This window comes from Nyctibius grandis, chromosome 34 (genome assembly GCF_013368605.1).
Source record: "Nyctibius grandis isolate bNycGra1 chromosome 34, bNycGra1.pri, whole genome shotgun sequence".
NCBI lineage: Eukaryota > Metazoa > Chordata > Aves > Nyctibiiformes > Nyctibiidae > Nyctibius > Nyctibius grandis.
Genome location: NC_090691.1, coordinates 999,830 through 1,016,196, shown reverse-complemented (window position 1 = coordinate 1,016,196; position 16,367 = coordinate 999,830). Strand labels below are relative to the sequence as shown.

Genomic DNA, 16,367 nt, shown 5'->3' with positions numbered 1-16,367 from the left:
AGTGAGCCCGGTCAAGCTGGACAGACGACTTCTGGTGTAGCTGTGCTGCCAAACTATCTCAGCATTTCAGGGCATGCCAAAAGGAATTTACTGTTGTCAGGAGCCAACAGGCAGGAACATGCTCCTCAGTCTGTGATGCTGCAGGAGGCAGTGGTGACCTCTTTTCCTCTCTGTCATTCCGCTGGAAACCACCTGGATGTCGTGCTCTGGACACCGCTCTGCCACTCGCACCTGGTTATAAGCCAGTTAATAAGCAGCCTCAGGAGAGAAGGTGGGGATGCTGGTGCTGCCACTGCTCCTTCCCAGACACCCACAGCACCAGGAACAATATTAGAAAGACTGTCAGAACTGTGGGTGTTGCCTGATTAGCAACTTCCAACACAACTCTATGTCCTTAAAAAATGGAGAAACCAAGAAATGAGGTTTAGCTGCTCGAAGGAAAACCACTGAACTTGTGGGGGAAGAAAAAAAACAGAGAAGCAGAAAATAAGCCAGTTCAATCTGGTTTAATTTTACTATGCAGCAATAGAAAAGACTTCTCTGCACCTCCACTTGTCTGGGTTCCAACCTGTTCCTGTGCCCCATGTTAGATGCAGTTGGCCCTGAGAGGTTGAACTCCAACTGTTTGTGCTGTCTGCATGCTGGTTCACACCCAGAAAGGGCCTGGAGACAAAGCTTGTGTTTGAGGTGTATGCATGAGAAGAAAAAAAGGACTGTGTCATGTCACTACATGGCAGATCTCTGTAATTGCACAGATTAATTTCATCCCAAGGCATAAAAACTGGTTGACTGATTCTTACCACAGTTGCCTTGGCTAGCTTTGTAGCCAATAGTACAAATAACCCCTTCCAGAGGAAAGTATCTCCTGCCATTGTGTGAGGTTAATGCACTCCCTGATTTCTCTGAAACCCTACATATAACTCAACAGCCCCCAATCTGTCCCTTTGGGTTACCCAACAAAGTCAAGATTAAGACAACAATATAATCTCTCACCAAAAGACCAAAGAGTCAGAAAGGTTACGAAGAACAAGTACTGTGGCTTGGAGCATCCATGGACAAATGCAGGTACTGCAGGATGATTTCCTCCTGTCAGAGCTGTAGGATTGTAAATATGGAGAGAGACTGGGGTCAGTAGAGCTACTCCAAGAGGTCATGGCATGAGAAATACGCTATCCACAGCCTGGATATCTAGGTAGAATCATAGAATCATGGAATCTTTCTGGTTGGAAAGGACCTCTAAGATCATCAAGTCCAACCATTAACCCAGTACTGCCAAGCCCACCACTAAACCATGTCCCTCAGCACCACATCTACACGTCTTTTAAATATCTCCAGGGATGATGACTCAACCACTTCCCCTGGGCAGCCTGTTCCAATGTTTGATAACCCTTTCGGTGAATAAATTTTTCCTGCTATCCAATCTAAACCTCCCCTGGTACAACTTGAGGCCATTTCCTCTCATCCTATCATTTGTTACTTGGGAGGAGAGACCAACACCTTCTAAGGTAACTAAGTTCTTGTTAGAGTCAATGGAGAAACAACGAATATAGTCTATGAGAACTGAACAATGGTTCATCTGACCCAAGAGTCTGACTTGGGTGACACAGAGTGGTGTCTACAGCCTCCAGACCACGAGGAAGCAGGAGGCAGCTGCTCAGGCCTTGAGCAAGCACTCATAAGGTGTATCAGTTTGTTCCTCTGTCCATCCCAGTTGCGCTCCCATTATGCCCAGATGTATTTGTTGTTTCTTTTTTTTTTTTATCTGATGCGCTTACAATGATAATCATTGCCTGATATGATATTACCAATGTCATCACACAGGTGCTGTTGGCATTGCAAGATGGCTTAGGATAAGTGTTAGGTTAGGGTTAGCTAGGGCTCACGTTCAGGTTTAAATTAGAGCTGGAGTTAGGTTTATGGCTGGTTAAGGTTAGACTTCAGGTTGGGGTTACTGATCATTTAGGGTAAGGCTAAGGTTAGGGTTGACCCAGATCCGCATGCATATTTGGAAATCTAACAGGGGTTGCTTGCTGCAGAAAGGTTTGTAAGGAGAGGACAGAACAGAATCCTTGAGCCAGAATGACTGCTTTTTGGTCATACAGAGAAAAAAACTTATCTTTCTTGTTCAGGTGAGATTTAATTATATAGATTATATGGTGATAGATGAGAAACAAATGAAGAAAATGGACAAAGAGTAACCCTGGTTAGAGTTGAGGGTTATGATTAGGGCTGGGGTAGGGCTAGGATGGAGTTGAGAGTTATGACTAGGGCTGGGGTAGGGCTAGGATGGAGCAATGGTTAGGGTAAGATTTAAGTTAAAGTCAGGGTTATGGTTAGTGTAGGGTTAAGTTATGGCTAGGGTAGGGTAGGGGGTTAATGGCTGGGGTTAGGGTTCAGTAAGAGTTGGGTTAGGGCTGGGGTTTATTGTCTCACAGGCTCGTGAAACTGGAGCAAGCTCTGTTCTTGCCAGTGGATCAGAATCGCTGAGCCACTGCTTTATGTGGGCCCCAACCTGTAGGTCTGGATGATGTCCCTTTGTGGGCCTCCATATGGGGAGGACTGTGATTATGGCTCAGCCACACTGCAGCACTGAGGATGAGTTTGAGACCTTTTCTTCATTACCGAGAGGCAGTCCTGGATCAACACTATGAATGCTGTTAGTCCATGTTACACATTCATTTACAAGGCCTGGGGCAACTGGAGCTCCATTCTTCCAACTAAGGCCAGTGCTATGTGGGTGCATGAGCAGAGGGTTGAATACCTGGGCCCTGGATTTAGGAAATGGCACATTGACTAAGACAGAGTTAGCACACTGCCTTAAACCTGCTGAGAGTTCATCACCCCCTTCCCCATGCTGCTCATAATACCTTCGTTTGAGTCAATATTTGATTCCCCCTCAACTAAGGATCTCCTCAACGGGATTCTGTTTCCTTCTTTTACCCATTTCATCAGCAGTTCTCCAATCAGTGCTCACAGTTTCCTTCGTGTGAGCTGTTCATCAAAGTTGATTCCATTTTTTTAACCCATTTATTTTTTTAATAAAGAACGGAAGAGCTTCATAATTTGAGCACATATTTTTACCTTCTTTTTCACCTTTTCCTTTAAATGGATGGTGTTAACATGTCATTTGGAATCCTGTGTTACTGGGTTAACCTTTTGGAAAGATCAGATACAGCGGTTGAGTTCTTGGCATCAGACATATGAGTATTCCTTAATAGGTAGCTGTGCCATCTTCCTTCTGTGTTACTTCTATCATGGCTCAGCCATAGTGTTTTTCTATTCATTACCCACTCTCAAATCTGCGTATTCACACACTTAACCCACAGTTCCTGCCATTTTCAGTGCAGTGCTGAGCTATGGAGCCTAATTGAGGGTGCATTAAATTTGGCACAGTGACATCTTAGGTGGGTGAGGACCATTAGCAGGGTTAGGGAAGAAGCTGGAGAGGTTATGGGGAACTCACAGGCTTTGCCAAATTCCTGGAAAACCACAGGTTTGTGGTTAAGTCAACAGCACTTGGCACCAAACCCACCCCTCCTCACACACACACACACACAGAGTCTCTCACACTGACCCCAGGCAGAGCCCTGAAGAATCTGTGAGGGAAATTATCTTCTTTACCAGGCCCTGGAAGTTAGGGCTTGGTTATTCTGGTGCTAAACAAACATCAAGGGCCTCCATGGCATCAGAGCCACCTCCACATTGCCTTTGCCACCCGTAACCACAGTGGCTTCAAGTTTTTGCTTAAAGAGCCCCTGGGGATGGACACCTTGGCCAGTCATTCCCTTCACAGCTTTGTCAGTGACAGCCCTCAGTGGGGCCCTCAATGTCCTCAGAAACGTGAGGTTTACTTCTCCCTTCCACTTCTCTAGAGGCTTCTTCAATCTTTCAGGATCTGCAGTTCAGGAACTTGGCACCAGAGGGCTCATGAACATGCAAAACACCCGAACAAGCCAAGTCACTGGGCATCATTTTCATAAAGTCTTAAAGTCTTGTCTGGATGATTAGAGAGATTTCAGAAGTCAGCCAGAGACAAAGTCAGTAATAAATACCAGTAAAATAGGACTTCTTTTTTTTTTTTTTCAGCTTTCTGTATTTTTCTGTTACGGAACCAGTGCTGTCAGCAATCTCCAATTGATATTGATCCAGAGCGTCTCCTGATGAATTTGGCATATGTAGGAAAAATAAGATCCAATTCTGTCAGAAACACAAGGGCGGTGTCCATATCATGTGGTGTTATCTCCACACATACACCCCACCCTGACAGTTCTGTCACTGGCCACCTTAGTGCTTTCTCTATTCTAAGCTTTTTCCACTCAAGTCTGCAGCAGAATGATTCAGCTCATTCCCACTGATTTCCACCTGCTCTGTTTGGAGAACCAGCTGCGCACAGTCATATAAGGATGTTTCTTACTTGACAAGATAAAAAAAAGAAGTAAAAAAGAAAGGAATACCTCAGTAAAAAATAAAACACATTCCTCAGCTGCCTATGAAGTCCAAGTTGCCTCCTCTGGAGTCCATCTTCCACTGTGCACAACAGGTAGAAACACAACTGAAGAACTGGCTAAAGAAACCATCAGTCAGACTATGGAAAGATGTGGCAAGCTTTAAACTGCCTGAAGCTCAGAGCAGCACCTGGGTAGCCGAGAGGTGTCTGAATGGACAGAGAGTAAAGGCAGGAGCAAAACTGGATGGACACCGGAAAACACATATGTCCAGGCAGTCTGCTGGACTTTAAAAGTGGTCAGCTTAAGCAGGACATATGGAAACGTGTGAAAAAGTACTGAGAGTCAATACACACAGTCTACTAGGCAGAACAGTGTCATGGAGGTAGTGAGGAAGATCAATATTTTCTTTCGTGAGTGTAGTACATGGGCTGGAAACATCCACACTGGCATCATGGGAAAACTTCCTGTGGTTGAAAAGTGGTTGATGCATTTCAGCTGAGGAAGGATGTCCTGATAGGACAAGAGGACATAGCCTCGAGCTTCGCCAGGGGAGGTTCAGGTTGGACATTAGGAAGCATTTCTTCTCAGCAAGGGTCATTAGACATTGGAATGGGCTGCCCAGGGAGGTGGTGGAGTCACCATCTCTGGATGTGTTTAAGAAAAGCCTGGACATGGCACTTAGTGCCATGGTCTAGTTGACAGGGTGGTGTCAGGGCAACGGTTGGACTCGATGAGCCCAGAGGGCTCTTCCAACCTCATTGATTCTGTGTGATTCTGTGAAATCTTAAAGCTGAGACTAAAAGTCGCTCAAATTGAATGCTTTACTTTTGCATGGGCATTTATCAAACAGCTTTTATGTGGGGCAATAACTCTGCAGCTTTAAGCTGCAATTTCCTTCATCAGATCTTGTCCTGGGACAAAATCTCTTGCTTCCTGCTTGGTAATGGTGCTCCCCAAGCATCTGCAATACAAACGTGGGCAATAAATTGTCTCCACCAGAAGACTTACACAAGCCCTTGGGACTCAAAGAGTACAGGGGTGCCTCAGGGAGATCTTCTCAACAAAAAGTGTGTCCTGAACAGATATTTTGGCACCCATGAATGTTGAACAGGGAAACGTGGCTACTGCTGGAAAGGGAAATGGACAACCCTGCTGAGAAACCTGGCTACTGCCTAGTGCAGGTCCAGAAAGCAGCCTACAGCGTACCAAATGATGTTCAGGTAGCTGTCTGAACCGAATACCTTACCTCATGGCCATGGGGCAGCTGTCGCCCAGACTCAACCTTTCATTTTATCTCTTTCCAGGAAGTTCTTCATCCAGAATATTTGCATACGACACCAAGCTGAGTGGGGCAGTTGATTCACTCGAGGGAAGGGATGCCATCCGGAGGGATCTTGACAGGCTTGAGGAGTGGGTCCATGCAAACCTGAGGAAATTCAACAAGGCCAAGGTCAGGGCAAGCCCCAATATACATATTTGTGATACTCCCCTTCTTTGCTCTCGTGAGACCCCACCTGGAGCACCGCATCCAGTTCTGGGATCCCCAGTACAAGACAGACGTGGACCTGATAGAGCGGGTCTGGAGGAGGGCCACAAAAATGATCAGAGGGTGGGAACACCTCTCCTACGAGGAAAGGCTGAGAGAGTTGGGGTTGTTCAGCCTGGAAAAGAGAAGGCTCCGGGGAGACCTTCTTGCAGCCTTTCAATACCTAAAGAGGGCTTATACTAAAGATGGAGGGAGACTTTTTATCAGGGCCTGTAGTGACAGGACAAAAGGCAAGGGGTTTAAATTGAAAGAGGGTAGATTTAGACCAGATGTTAGGAAGAAATGTTTTACGATTACTTGCTTTGAGCAGGTTGCTCCAAGCCCCATCCAGCCTGGCCTTGAACACTGCCAGGAAGGGGGCATCCAGAGCTTCTCTGGGCAACCTCTACCAGTACCTTACCACCCTCTAATCTCCATCTCCCCTCTTTCAGTTTAAAGCCATTCCCCCTCATCCTATCACTATGTGCCCTTGTAAAAAGTCCCTCTTCAGCTTTCCTGTAGGCCCCCTTCAGGGACTGGAAGGCTGCTAGAAGGTCTCCCCGGAGCCTTCTCTTCTCCAGGCTGAACAGCCCCAGCTCTCTCAGCCTCTTTTCATAGGAGAGGCACTCCAGCCCTCTGATCATCTTCGTGGCCCTCCTCTGGACTTGCTTCAACTGGTCCACGTCCTTCTTATGTTGGGGGCCCCAGAGCTGGACATGGTGGGGTCCAGGTGGGTCAACCTGGCATTACTCCAGGCGGGGTCTCACGAGAGCGGAGTAGAGGGGCAGAATCCCCTCCCTCGACCTGCTGGCCACGCTGCTTTTGATGCAGCCCAGGTCACGGTTGGCCTTCTGGACTGCGAGCGCACATTGCTGGCTCATGATGAGCTTCTCGTCAACCATCACCCCAAGTCCTTCTCCTCAGGGCTGCTCTCAATCCATTCTCTGCCCAGCCTGTATTTGTGCTTGAGATTGCCCTGACCCACATGCAGGACCTTGCACTTGGCCTTGTTGAACTTCATGCGGTTCGCACAGGCCCAGCTCTCCAGCCTGTCCAGGTCCCTCTGGATGGCATCCCTTCCCTCCAGCGTGTCGACTGCACCACAAAGCTCGGTGTCATCGGCAAACTTGCTGAGGGTGCAACTCCATCCCACTGTCCATGTTGCCGGCAAAGACGTTAAACAGCGCCGGTCCCAATACCAGCCCCTGAGGAATGACACAATTTTAAAAGGTGCATGCAATATTTGGGTGCTGCCAGTCATCAGGGAGTCCTATCATGGATGAGTGGAACCTAATTGACTCAAAAGAAAGAAGGAGCAATATGTTTTATTGAAGTAAAATCATAATTTGATGGAGTTCAATAAATCTGATGGAATTTAACAAAGTTTAACAGTGGTTTGACGAGGTTCCATAAGTTTGATGGCAAGGTTCACCTTATTAATTACTGCATGGAAGAAACGTACAAAGGAAAATTAAGTTAGAATTGAGATAGAATGATTCACACAGGAGATGCAAGAGTAAGGAAGACCTCATGTTGAATCATGAGTTCCAGAGTGGACCCCCTTGCTTTCTAAACTCCTTATGGAGCCCTAGGTGCAGCTAGATCCAATCTTAGTCAACAGTTTATGCCTAGTGGAATTATTTATACAATGTTTGTAATAATATGGAGTAGTTACATGGATTAGTAATGTTCCATTAGTATTAATTCCGCATGCTGTCAGTCACTTACTGAGGATCTGTCGCAGGTAGAGGATCTCTCTGCCTTGGGTAAGGAAGGATCTCTTAGTCTCAGGTAAGGAGTCTCAAACCTTGAGAGGCATCCCTGCTTAAGGGGAGAGTCGCCTGGCCTGCAGTCCAGCTGCAACTCAGGGAGAGCTCCAATTGGGCCCATCCTGATGGTAATATTTATAGAGTGTAGTTGGCTGTTAGTCAATAGTACAGACAAGACAGAGGTCTTCATTTTAGCTCTGGTATCTTGTTCTGTACTTGGGTTATCTTGCACTTCTGGGTTTTGAAACCACCTTTCAAAATGGTTTTCAAGACACCTTCACTGCCTTGTACGTGACCAGGGGCTTTCCAGCTCACAGGTTCACCACAGGGCGTGCGGCCTCTTGCTCCTTAGTCAGCTTGAACCAAAGTACAGCGAGGAGTCCAGTGTATCTGGCACATGCCCCAGGAGTTGACCTTGCTCTCTTTTGCAAGAAAGAAGAAAATAGGAGGACTCAGTTTGCAATATCTAAGGTAGCCAGTGGGAAACAAATAAGCAATTACATTGGGGGAGTTAGAGGGGGATCGGATTAGGAGAAGGAAAGAAGGGGCAAGTAATGATTTCTGTGTTAAACAATAGGGAAACCGAGACCCAGCTTGTGTACTGCTCTTCTGCAGAAGGATCTACACATTTTTTTCGGAGGGGCTGACCCTCTCAGACTAGCTTTCACAGTTCTCCTCTGCTAGAAAGCCCAGGGAACGTGAGGGATGGGATTCATCTACTCAGATTTAGGCATGTCCAATGGAAGGGCTTGATGCAGCTGCTCACTTCTCACTGTCAGTATGGAGATGCCAAGAGGAATTCCAGACACGCAGGAATCCCACTCCTCAGCTCGGCTGGGTAATTGAAAACAGCATGTTTAGATAAGTTTTCTCCCACTCCTGGGCAGCTGTGGTGTTGCAACAGCTCCCCCTTGCAGGATCACAGATGTGTTTACTTTAAAGAAAGAAGAAAGAGAATTTTTTTACACTCTTCGACACCAGACCTACATTTCTTTAAGACACAAATTGTCTTTTCCCACTTCTCATTCCCCAAACAGTCCCAAGATTCTGCACTTCTACGGATATACCTGGTACACAAAAATATGCACTTATGAGTTGTCCACACTTGACACAGACACAACCTGTTTATTCCTGGTGGATCACAACTAGCATGAGCTCTCGATGCAGGCCACAGTTTTTCTGAGTGCATTTCCAAGAGCTCCCTTGACTTCCCTGTTCCGCAGGCTGTAGAGGAGTGGATTGACCATGGGTGTGAGGATGGTGTAGAAGAAGGATAGCACTTTATTGAGCTGTCTCAGTGAGGCTGTTCTGGGTACCATATAGACAACAATGAGGGTACCATAGAAAACAGTGACCACAATGAGGTGAGAGGAGCAGATGGAGAAGGCCTTCTGCCTCCCCATGGTGGTTGGGATCCTTAGGATCGCAGCTATGATGCAGATGTAGGACACCAGTGTGAATACAAATGGGAAGACTACATCCAGAAAGCAGATTACGAAAGTAACCAGCCTAAGCACCATGGTGTCACTGCAGGCAAGCTCTAGCAACGGGGCAAAGTCACAGAAGAAGTGGTCAATTGCATTGGGACCACAGAACTGTAACTTGGAAAATTGTCCAGTGACTATGGCAGACATTAGTAATCCTGCTAGCCAAGACCCAGCCGCCAGCTGGACACAGACCTTCCAGTTCATGAGGCTTGCATAGAGCAGGGGTTGACATATGGCCAAGTACCGATCGTAGGACATGGTGGCCAGCAGGTAACACTCGGTGCCTGCAAAACAGCCAAAGAAAAAGAACTGCGTCATGCAGCCTGGAGCAGAAATGGTTCTGTTTCTGGTTAGGAAGCTGGCCAGAAGTCTGGGCAGGAGAGTGGAGGTATAGCAGATTTCCACACTGGAAAAATTCCCCAGGAAGACGTACATAGGAGTGTGAAGATGCTGATCGGCGATGACCAGCACAACAATGAGGATGTTGCCAAACATGGTCACCATGTAGATGATGAGAGAGAGGAGAAAGAGAGGCACCTGAAGCTTGGGGACATTACTCAGTCCCAGCAGGAGGAACTCCACTGGTGATGTCTGGTTGTTCCATTCCTTTTTCTCCATGGAGGACCTTCTTTGCCCCGCTTAGCAGGAAGGGACCCTGAGGAAGGGCATGCACTTCTGTGTTTACTGTAAAAAGGAATTGGGAAGAAGCCACTGACAGAAACAACATGGAGGTTTTCCCTCATTTGACTGAATTCACAGGTGGTTTAGGGGCATTATTCCTAGTTAAAGGGCAGGAACAGGTTCTTCGAGAGGGCCAAACCGCTCTTCTGAGAAGAACCTCCTCTGATTAGAGAGATGAGTTGCTGCATTGAGGTGCCTGTTTCTGTGGAATGAAAAAGAATGTTTATTTGCTCACATTAGATTACGACACACGAAGTCATACTCAGCACAGGTCCTTCTTGCCAGGAACAGAAAGATGGGCCAGACAGAAAAGCCCCATCATGCAGAAAAGCCTTTGGGGAACACATCATGCCACAGACAGTTTCTTCACACTGAGGAAAAATGGACACTGAACAGGATTAGTGGTCTCAACTCCCTGAAACGCTTTCTGATAATTCTGTCCCTGGACAGTCCATCTCTTTCCACTGACCAAGAGTGGCCAGGAGATACCATCCTGATAGTTGAAGACACTGCAAAGAGTCTGTGAGGAGACTTACAAGCAGATGTGAACTTGGGCAGGGAAACCTGAATTCCAGAGAAGAGGTACCTGAGCTGTCTAAGCCAAGTGAGGAAAGTGATGTTGCACAAGGAGAAGGGGAAAAGGACAGGGGTGATGATCATTTGCTGAACATCTTTTGCTCCTCACCTTCCATTTCTGAGCGCATTTGGGCTGCGTCCCTGCAGCAGCACAGCTCCTGGACCTCAGTATTCCCATCTTTCCCAGGGCTTCCTGTTCAGCACTGCAGTGAAGACAGAGGAGTGCCCCGAGGGTGTGTGGGGCTGAGGCAGTGCAGGATCATGATCAAGCACAGGTTTCCAGTGAATGCCTGACACATGCCTGATCACCTGCCCAGGGAACGTCCGTGGCTGATCAAGAGAGCACTTTGCACCCGCCTCCTCTTTGGGCTTTCACAACACTCGGGTCAGACAAGACACTGTCCCTGATGATTCCCTGTCTCAAATTTTATACCTTTTACAGCGAGTTGGAGATGGCCAAGGCAGGCACCTAGACAGTGCAGAGAGTTCCTGGGATGGAGGAGCCTTTTTACTCAGTGATTCACCCCACCCACACTGGGATGCCTTCTTCCTGATTCACCCCACCTACACCGGGATGCCTTGTTCCTGATTCACCCCACCTACACTGGGATGCCTTGTTCCTGATTGACCTCACCCACACTGGGATGCTGTATTCCTGAAGGTGCTTCCGTGGGGAGGGTGCCTGAGAGTCACGGCTCTCTGTAAAACACATCCCATGTAGATGGCTGATAGTCAGCTGTGAGATAGCTGAGGGACTGAGATCAATCCCTAAGATACAAGCAAGATGAAGAAAGAGATAGAGATGAAGAGAGTTGAGAAATTAAGGGACAGGTATTGGCACGCTGATATACTCTCTGCCCCAACCTCTTCATGTCCTCCGAGGTGTGAGAGTGCCCATTCACTCATGCCCCACAGCTCTGACTCTGCACCGACGACCACGCTGCCTGTAGCTCTGTTCAGCAGTGTCAAGGACACAGAGAGGGTATCTAGAGGAAAGAGTGAGCTGGAGTGAGAAGACACACAGGGCAGGACAGCACCAAGACACATGGGCTCACTTCATAGTTGTCACCGTGCAAAGAGCCATGGCATATTAAGCACACCTGCCTCAGCAAATCCAGCACCTACCTGTAATCCCCAACCTGATGTGACAACGTTTCCTTTGAGGGCAATGGAGGATGAAAGGCGAGGTCTGGGTGCCATCCTCTGCCTCTTCCCCATTCCATCCTCCCCTGTCTGACTCTACCTGCAGATCCTGACCCGTGACTTAGTCATGGCTCTGCCCTTGCACTCTTCTCTCAGCATCTCTTTCTGTGAGTCGTCAGCAGCACTTGAATGTCACCAGCTCTGAAGTGCCTCCTGGGTTTATAGAAGAGTCTCCTGAAGGTTCCTGCTGCAGCTCGACTCTCTCTTTGTGTTGCACAGTGAGCACTGAGCAAGTGAAGCCCTGTGGGGATGAAAGCCCTGAGCTGCCCTCTTAGGAAGAGAGGAAATGAGCCAGGGGAATGAGACATGAACTCTTCAAACTCATGGAGCAGAACTACAACGAGATATGAGCCAAAGCTTCTCCTTCCAGACTCCATGAATGGTCAGTGGGGTGAAAGAAGGCATCTCCTGCAAGCGGGGGAGACTGGCAATGTGGGGCAGGATGAATCAGGGGTGCCAGGATCTGCCTGTTGAGGAGAGAGGAACCCCAAACCTTTCCCAGAGGCCAAGGTTCCTAACTTGCTGGGGGCTAAAGGGATCTAGAGTCCTGCTCAGGATTCCACTGTCATAGGGGAGAGGTGCACAGGGTTCTCCTTTGTTCCACCTTTCGGTCAAGGGGAGCAAGAGGGCATGATGCCTCGCAGCTGTGTTGACTTGCCCCTCATGACAAGTAGACTCCATTGTCTCCCCACTGAATGCAGATGGAGAGAGGGACCCTGGGACATCATAGAATCATCGAATCGTTTTGGTTAGAAAGGACCTTGAAGACCATCAAGTCCAACCGTTAACCCAGTACTGCCAAGTCCACCACTAACCCATGTCCCTAAACACCACATCCACACAACTTTTAAACCCTCCAGGGATGGTGACTCAAACACTGCCCTGGGCAGCCTGTTCCCATGTTTGACAACCCTTTCGGTGAAGAAATTTGTCCTGCTATCCAATCTAAACCTCCCCTGGAGCAACTTGAGACCGTTTCCTCTCATCCTGCCCCTCGAAGGGGGATGGGGTAGTAGCTGGGCTTGCACCACTGGGGCAACGCTCTAGTGTTGAGGTAGACCAGGAGGCCTCCCATCCCCCTGGGGTGAAATCGGTGTGCTCAGCTCGCTCCCTGAAGTGCCTGTACACCAATGCGCGCAGCATGGGGAATAAACAGGAGGAGTTGGAAATCCGTGTTCGGTCGGGGGGCTATGATCTAGTGGCAATTACTGAGACTTGGTGGGACGCCTCGCATGACTGGAATGTGGTCATGGATGGCTATGTCCTGTTCAGGAAAGACAGGCCAGTAAGGAGAGGTGGTGGAGTTGCTCTTTATGTGAGCGAGCAGCTAGAATGTATTGAGTTCTGTCCAGGGGCGGATCAGGAGCGAGTTGAGAGTTCGTGGGTGCGAATTAAGGGGCAGGCTGGCAGGGGTGATACTGTTGTGGGTGTCTATTACAGGCCACTGGATCAGGAAGAGGAGGGTGATGAGGCCTTCTACAGGCAGCTGAGAGCAGTCTCGCAATTACAGGGCCTGGTTGTCATGGGGGATTTCAACTACCCTGATATTTGCTGGGAGGCCTACTCAGCCAGCCATCCTCAGTCCAGGAGGTTCCTCCAGTGCGTTGATGATAACTTTCTGATGCAAATGGTGGATGAGCCAACTAGGAGAGGAGCGCTGCTGGATCTTATCCTCACTAACAAGGAGGGTCTGGTTGAAGCGGTGAAGGTTGAGGGCAGCCTTGGTTGTAGTGACCATGAGATGGTAGAGTTCAGGATCTCATGTGGCAGGAACAGAATAGCTAGCAGAATCACAACCCTGGACTTCAGGAGGGCCAACTTTGGCCTTTTCAAGCAATTGCTAGGGGAAATCCCATGGGACAGGGTACTAGAAGGTAAGGGGGCCCAAGAGAGTTGGTTAGTATTCAAGGACTGCTTCTTCTGAGCTCAAGATCAGAGCATCCCAGCAGGTAGGAAGTCAAGGAAGGGTACCAGGAGACCTGCATGGTTAAACAGGGAACTGCTGGGCAAACTCAAGTGGAAGAAGAGGGTGTACAGATCATGGAAGGAGGGGCTGGCCACTTGGGAGGAATATAAGTCTGTTGTCAGAGGATGGAGGGAGGCAACTAGGAAAGCTAAGGCCTCCTTGGAATTAAACCTTGCAAGAGAGGACAAGGACAACAGAAAGGGCTTCTTCAAATACATTGCAGGTAAAGCCAACACTAGAGGCAATGTAGGCCCACTGATGAATGAGGTGGGGGCCCTGGAGACAGAGGATAAAAAGAAGGCGGAGTTACTGAATGCCTTCTTTGCCTCTGTCTATACTGCTGGAGGCTGTCCTGAGGAGCCCCGGACCTCTGAGGCCCCAGAAGAAGTCAGGATAGAGGAGGAATCTGTCTTGGTAGATGAGGGCTGGGTCAGGGACCAATTAAACAATCTGGACGTCCATAAATCCATGGGGCCTGATGGGATGCACCCGCGGGTGCTGAGGGAGCTGGCGGAAGTCATTGCTAGGCCACTCTCCATCATCTTTGCTAAGTCGTGGGCAACGGGAGAGGTGCCTGAGGACTGGAGGAAAGCGAATGTCACTCCAGTCTTCAAAAAGGGCAAGAAGGAGGACCCGGGTAACCATAGACCGGTCAGCCTCACCTCCATCCCCGGAAAGGTGATGGAACAACTTGTCATTGGTGCTGTCTCTAGGCACATCAAGGATAGGGGGATCATTAGGGGCATTCAGCATGGCTTCACCAAGGGGAAGTCATGCTTAACCAACTTGATAGCCTTTTATGAGGACGTAACCCAGTGGATAGATGATGGTAAAGCTGTGGATGTGTCTATCTCGATTTCAGTAAAGCGTTTGACACTGTCTCCCACAGCATCCTCGCAGCTAAACTGAGCAAGTGTGGTCTGGATGATCGGGTAGTGAGGTGGATTGTGAAGTGGCTGAAGGAAAGAAGCCAGAGAGTGGTGGTCAATGGGACAGAGTCCAGTTGGAGGCCTGTGTCTAGCAAAGTCCCTCAAGGGTCGGTACTGGGACCAGTTCTATTCAATATATTCATTAATGACTTGGATGAGGGAATAGAGTGCACTGTCAGCAAGTTCGCTGATGACACAAAATTGGGAGGAGTGGCTGACACAACGGAAGGCTGCGCAGCCATTCAGAGAGACCTGGACAGGCTGGAGAGTTGGGAGGGGAGAAATTTAATGAAATGTAACAAGGGCAAGTGTAGAGTCCTGCATCTGGGCAAGAACAACCCCATGTACCAGTACAAGTTGGGGACAGACCTGTTGCAGACCAGCGTAGGGGAAAGGGACCTGGGGGTCCTAGTGGACAGCAGGATGACCAAGAGCCAGCAGTGTGCCCTTGTGGCCAAGAAGGCCAATGGCATCCTGGAGTGTATTAGAAGGGGTGTGGTTAGTAGGTCAAGAGAGGTTCTCCTCCCCCTCTACTCTGCCCTGGTGAGGCCACATCTGGAATATTGTGTCCAGTTCTGGGCCCCTCAGTCAAGAAGGACAGGGAACTGCTAGAGAGAGTCCAGCGCAGAGCCACGAAGATGATTAAGGGAGTGGAACATCTCCCTTATGAGGAGAGGCTGAGGGAGCTGGGTCTCTTTAGCTTAGAGAAGAGGAGACTGAGGGGTGACCTCATTAATGTTTCTAAATATGTAAAGGGCAAGTGTCATGAGGATGGAGCCAGGCTCTTCTCAGTGACATCCCTTGACAGGACAAGGGGCAATGGGTGCAAGCTGGAACACAGGAGGTTCCACTTAAATATGAGGAAAAACTTCTTTACGGTAAGGGTGACTGAACACTGGAACAGGCTGCCCAGAGAGGTTGTGGAGTCTCCTTCTCTGGAGACATTCAAAACCCGCCTGGACGCGTTCCTGTGTGAGATGGTCTAGGCAATCCTGCTCCGGCAGGGGGATTGGACTAGATGATCTTTCGAGGTCCCTTCCAATCCCTAACATTCTGTGATTCTGTGATCACTGTGGGCCTGCTTGGTGATCACTGGACCCGAACCTCATCCTGATCAATGGATTGACTTCCTGGCTTGACTGCAGACCACCGTTCCCAGGCCTGTCCTTCTTGCCTTGCTCACATACTGTGCGGCTGGGGCCTGACTGCAGAGGCACCTATGCTGCCAGCCATGGCATCTCCCTTGGCTCCCAGCTCGCCTCCCAGCTTGCTGCTCCCTGACAGGGGAGGCTCTCTTCTCTTTAATACAATACCTGCTCCTGACCTCATCACCTAGCCTCACTTCTGATTCAGCAGGAAGCAAATAACCCCAAAATACCCCCAAAGTTATTCAGGAGCTATAACTCATCCCACTTAATGTGGACAGCTGAAATCACTCTAGAATCATCTTTCCATGGACCATCTTCCTTCCTCCAGATGAACACATGGTCCCCTGGGCCAATGGAAAGAAAATTAGACCCCCGAACTTGGCACTGGTCAGGCCGCACCTCAAATCCTGTGTTCAGTTTTGGACCCCTCACTACAAGACAGACATTGAGGTGATGGAGAACGTCCAAAGAAGGGCAACGAAGCTGGTGAAGGGTCTAGAGCACAAGTCTGATGAGGAGCGGCTGAAGGAACTGAAATTGCTTAGTCTGGAGAAAAGGAGGCTGAGAGGAGACCTTATCACTCTCTACAGCTACCTGAAAGGAGCTTGTAGTGAGGTCGGTGTCAGTCTCTTCTC

General features: G+C 48.8%; 2 protein-coding genes across 2 annotated transcripts in view; both read right to left on the bottom strand.

Moving 5' to 3' along the window:
- Positions 1-16,367, bottom strand: part of LOC137675524 (scavenger receptor cysteine-rich type 1 protein M130-like) — a 72,604-nt gene that overhangs the window by 14,306 nt on the left and 41,931 nt on the right. The gene's annotated exons all lie outside the window — the stretch shown is intronic.
- Positions 8,888-9,847, bottom strand: LOC137675491 (olfactory receptor 5AP2-like). Its single transcript, XM_068421625.1, has one exon. It carries the CDS (start codon positions 9,845-9,847, stop codon positions 8,888-8,890), a length of 960 nt encoding a protein of 319 aa, XP_068277726.1.

Coding starts and splice junctions, on each gene's coding strand:
- LOC137675491 (XM_068421625.1), bottom strand. CDS start 9,847: ATGGAGAAAAAGGAATGGAACAACCAGACATCACCAGTGGAGTTCCTC.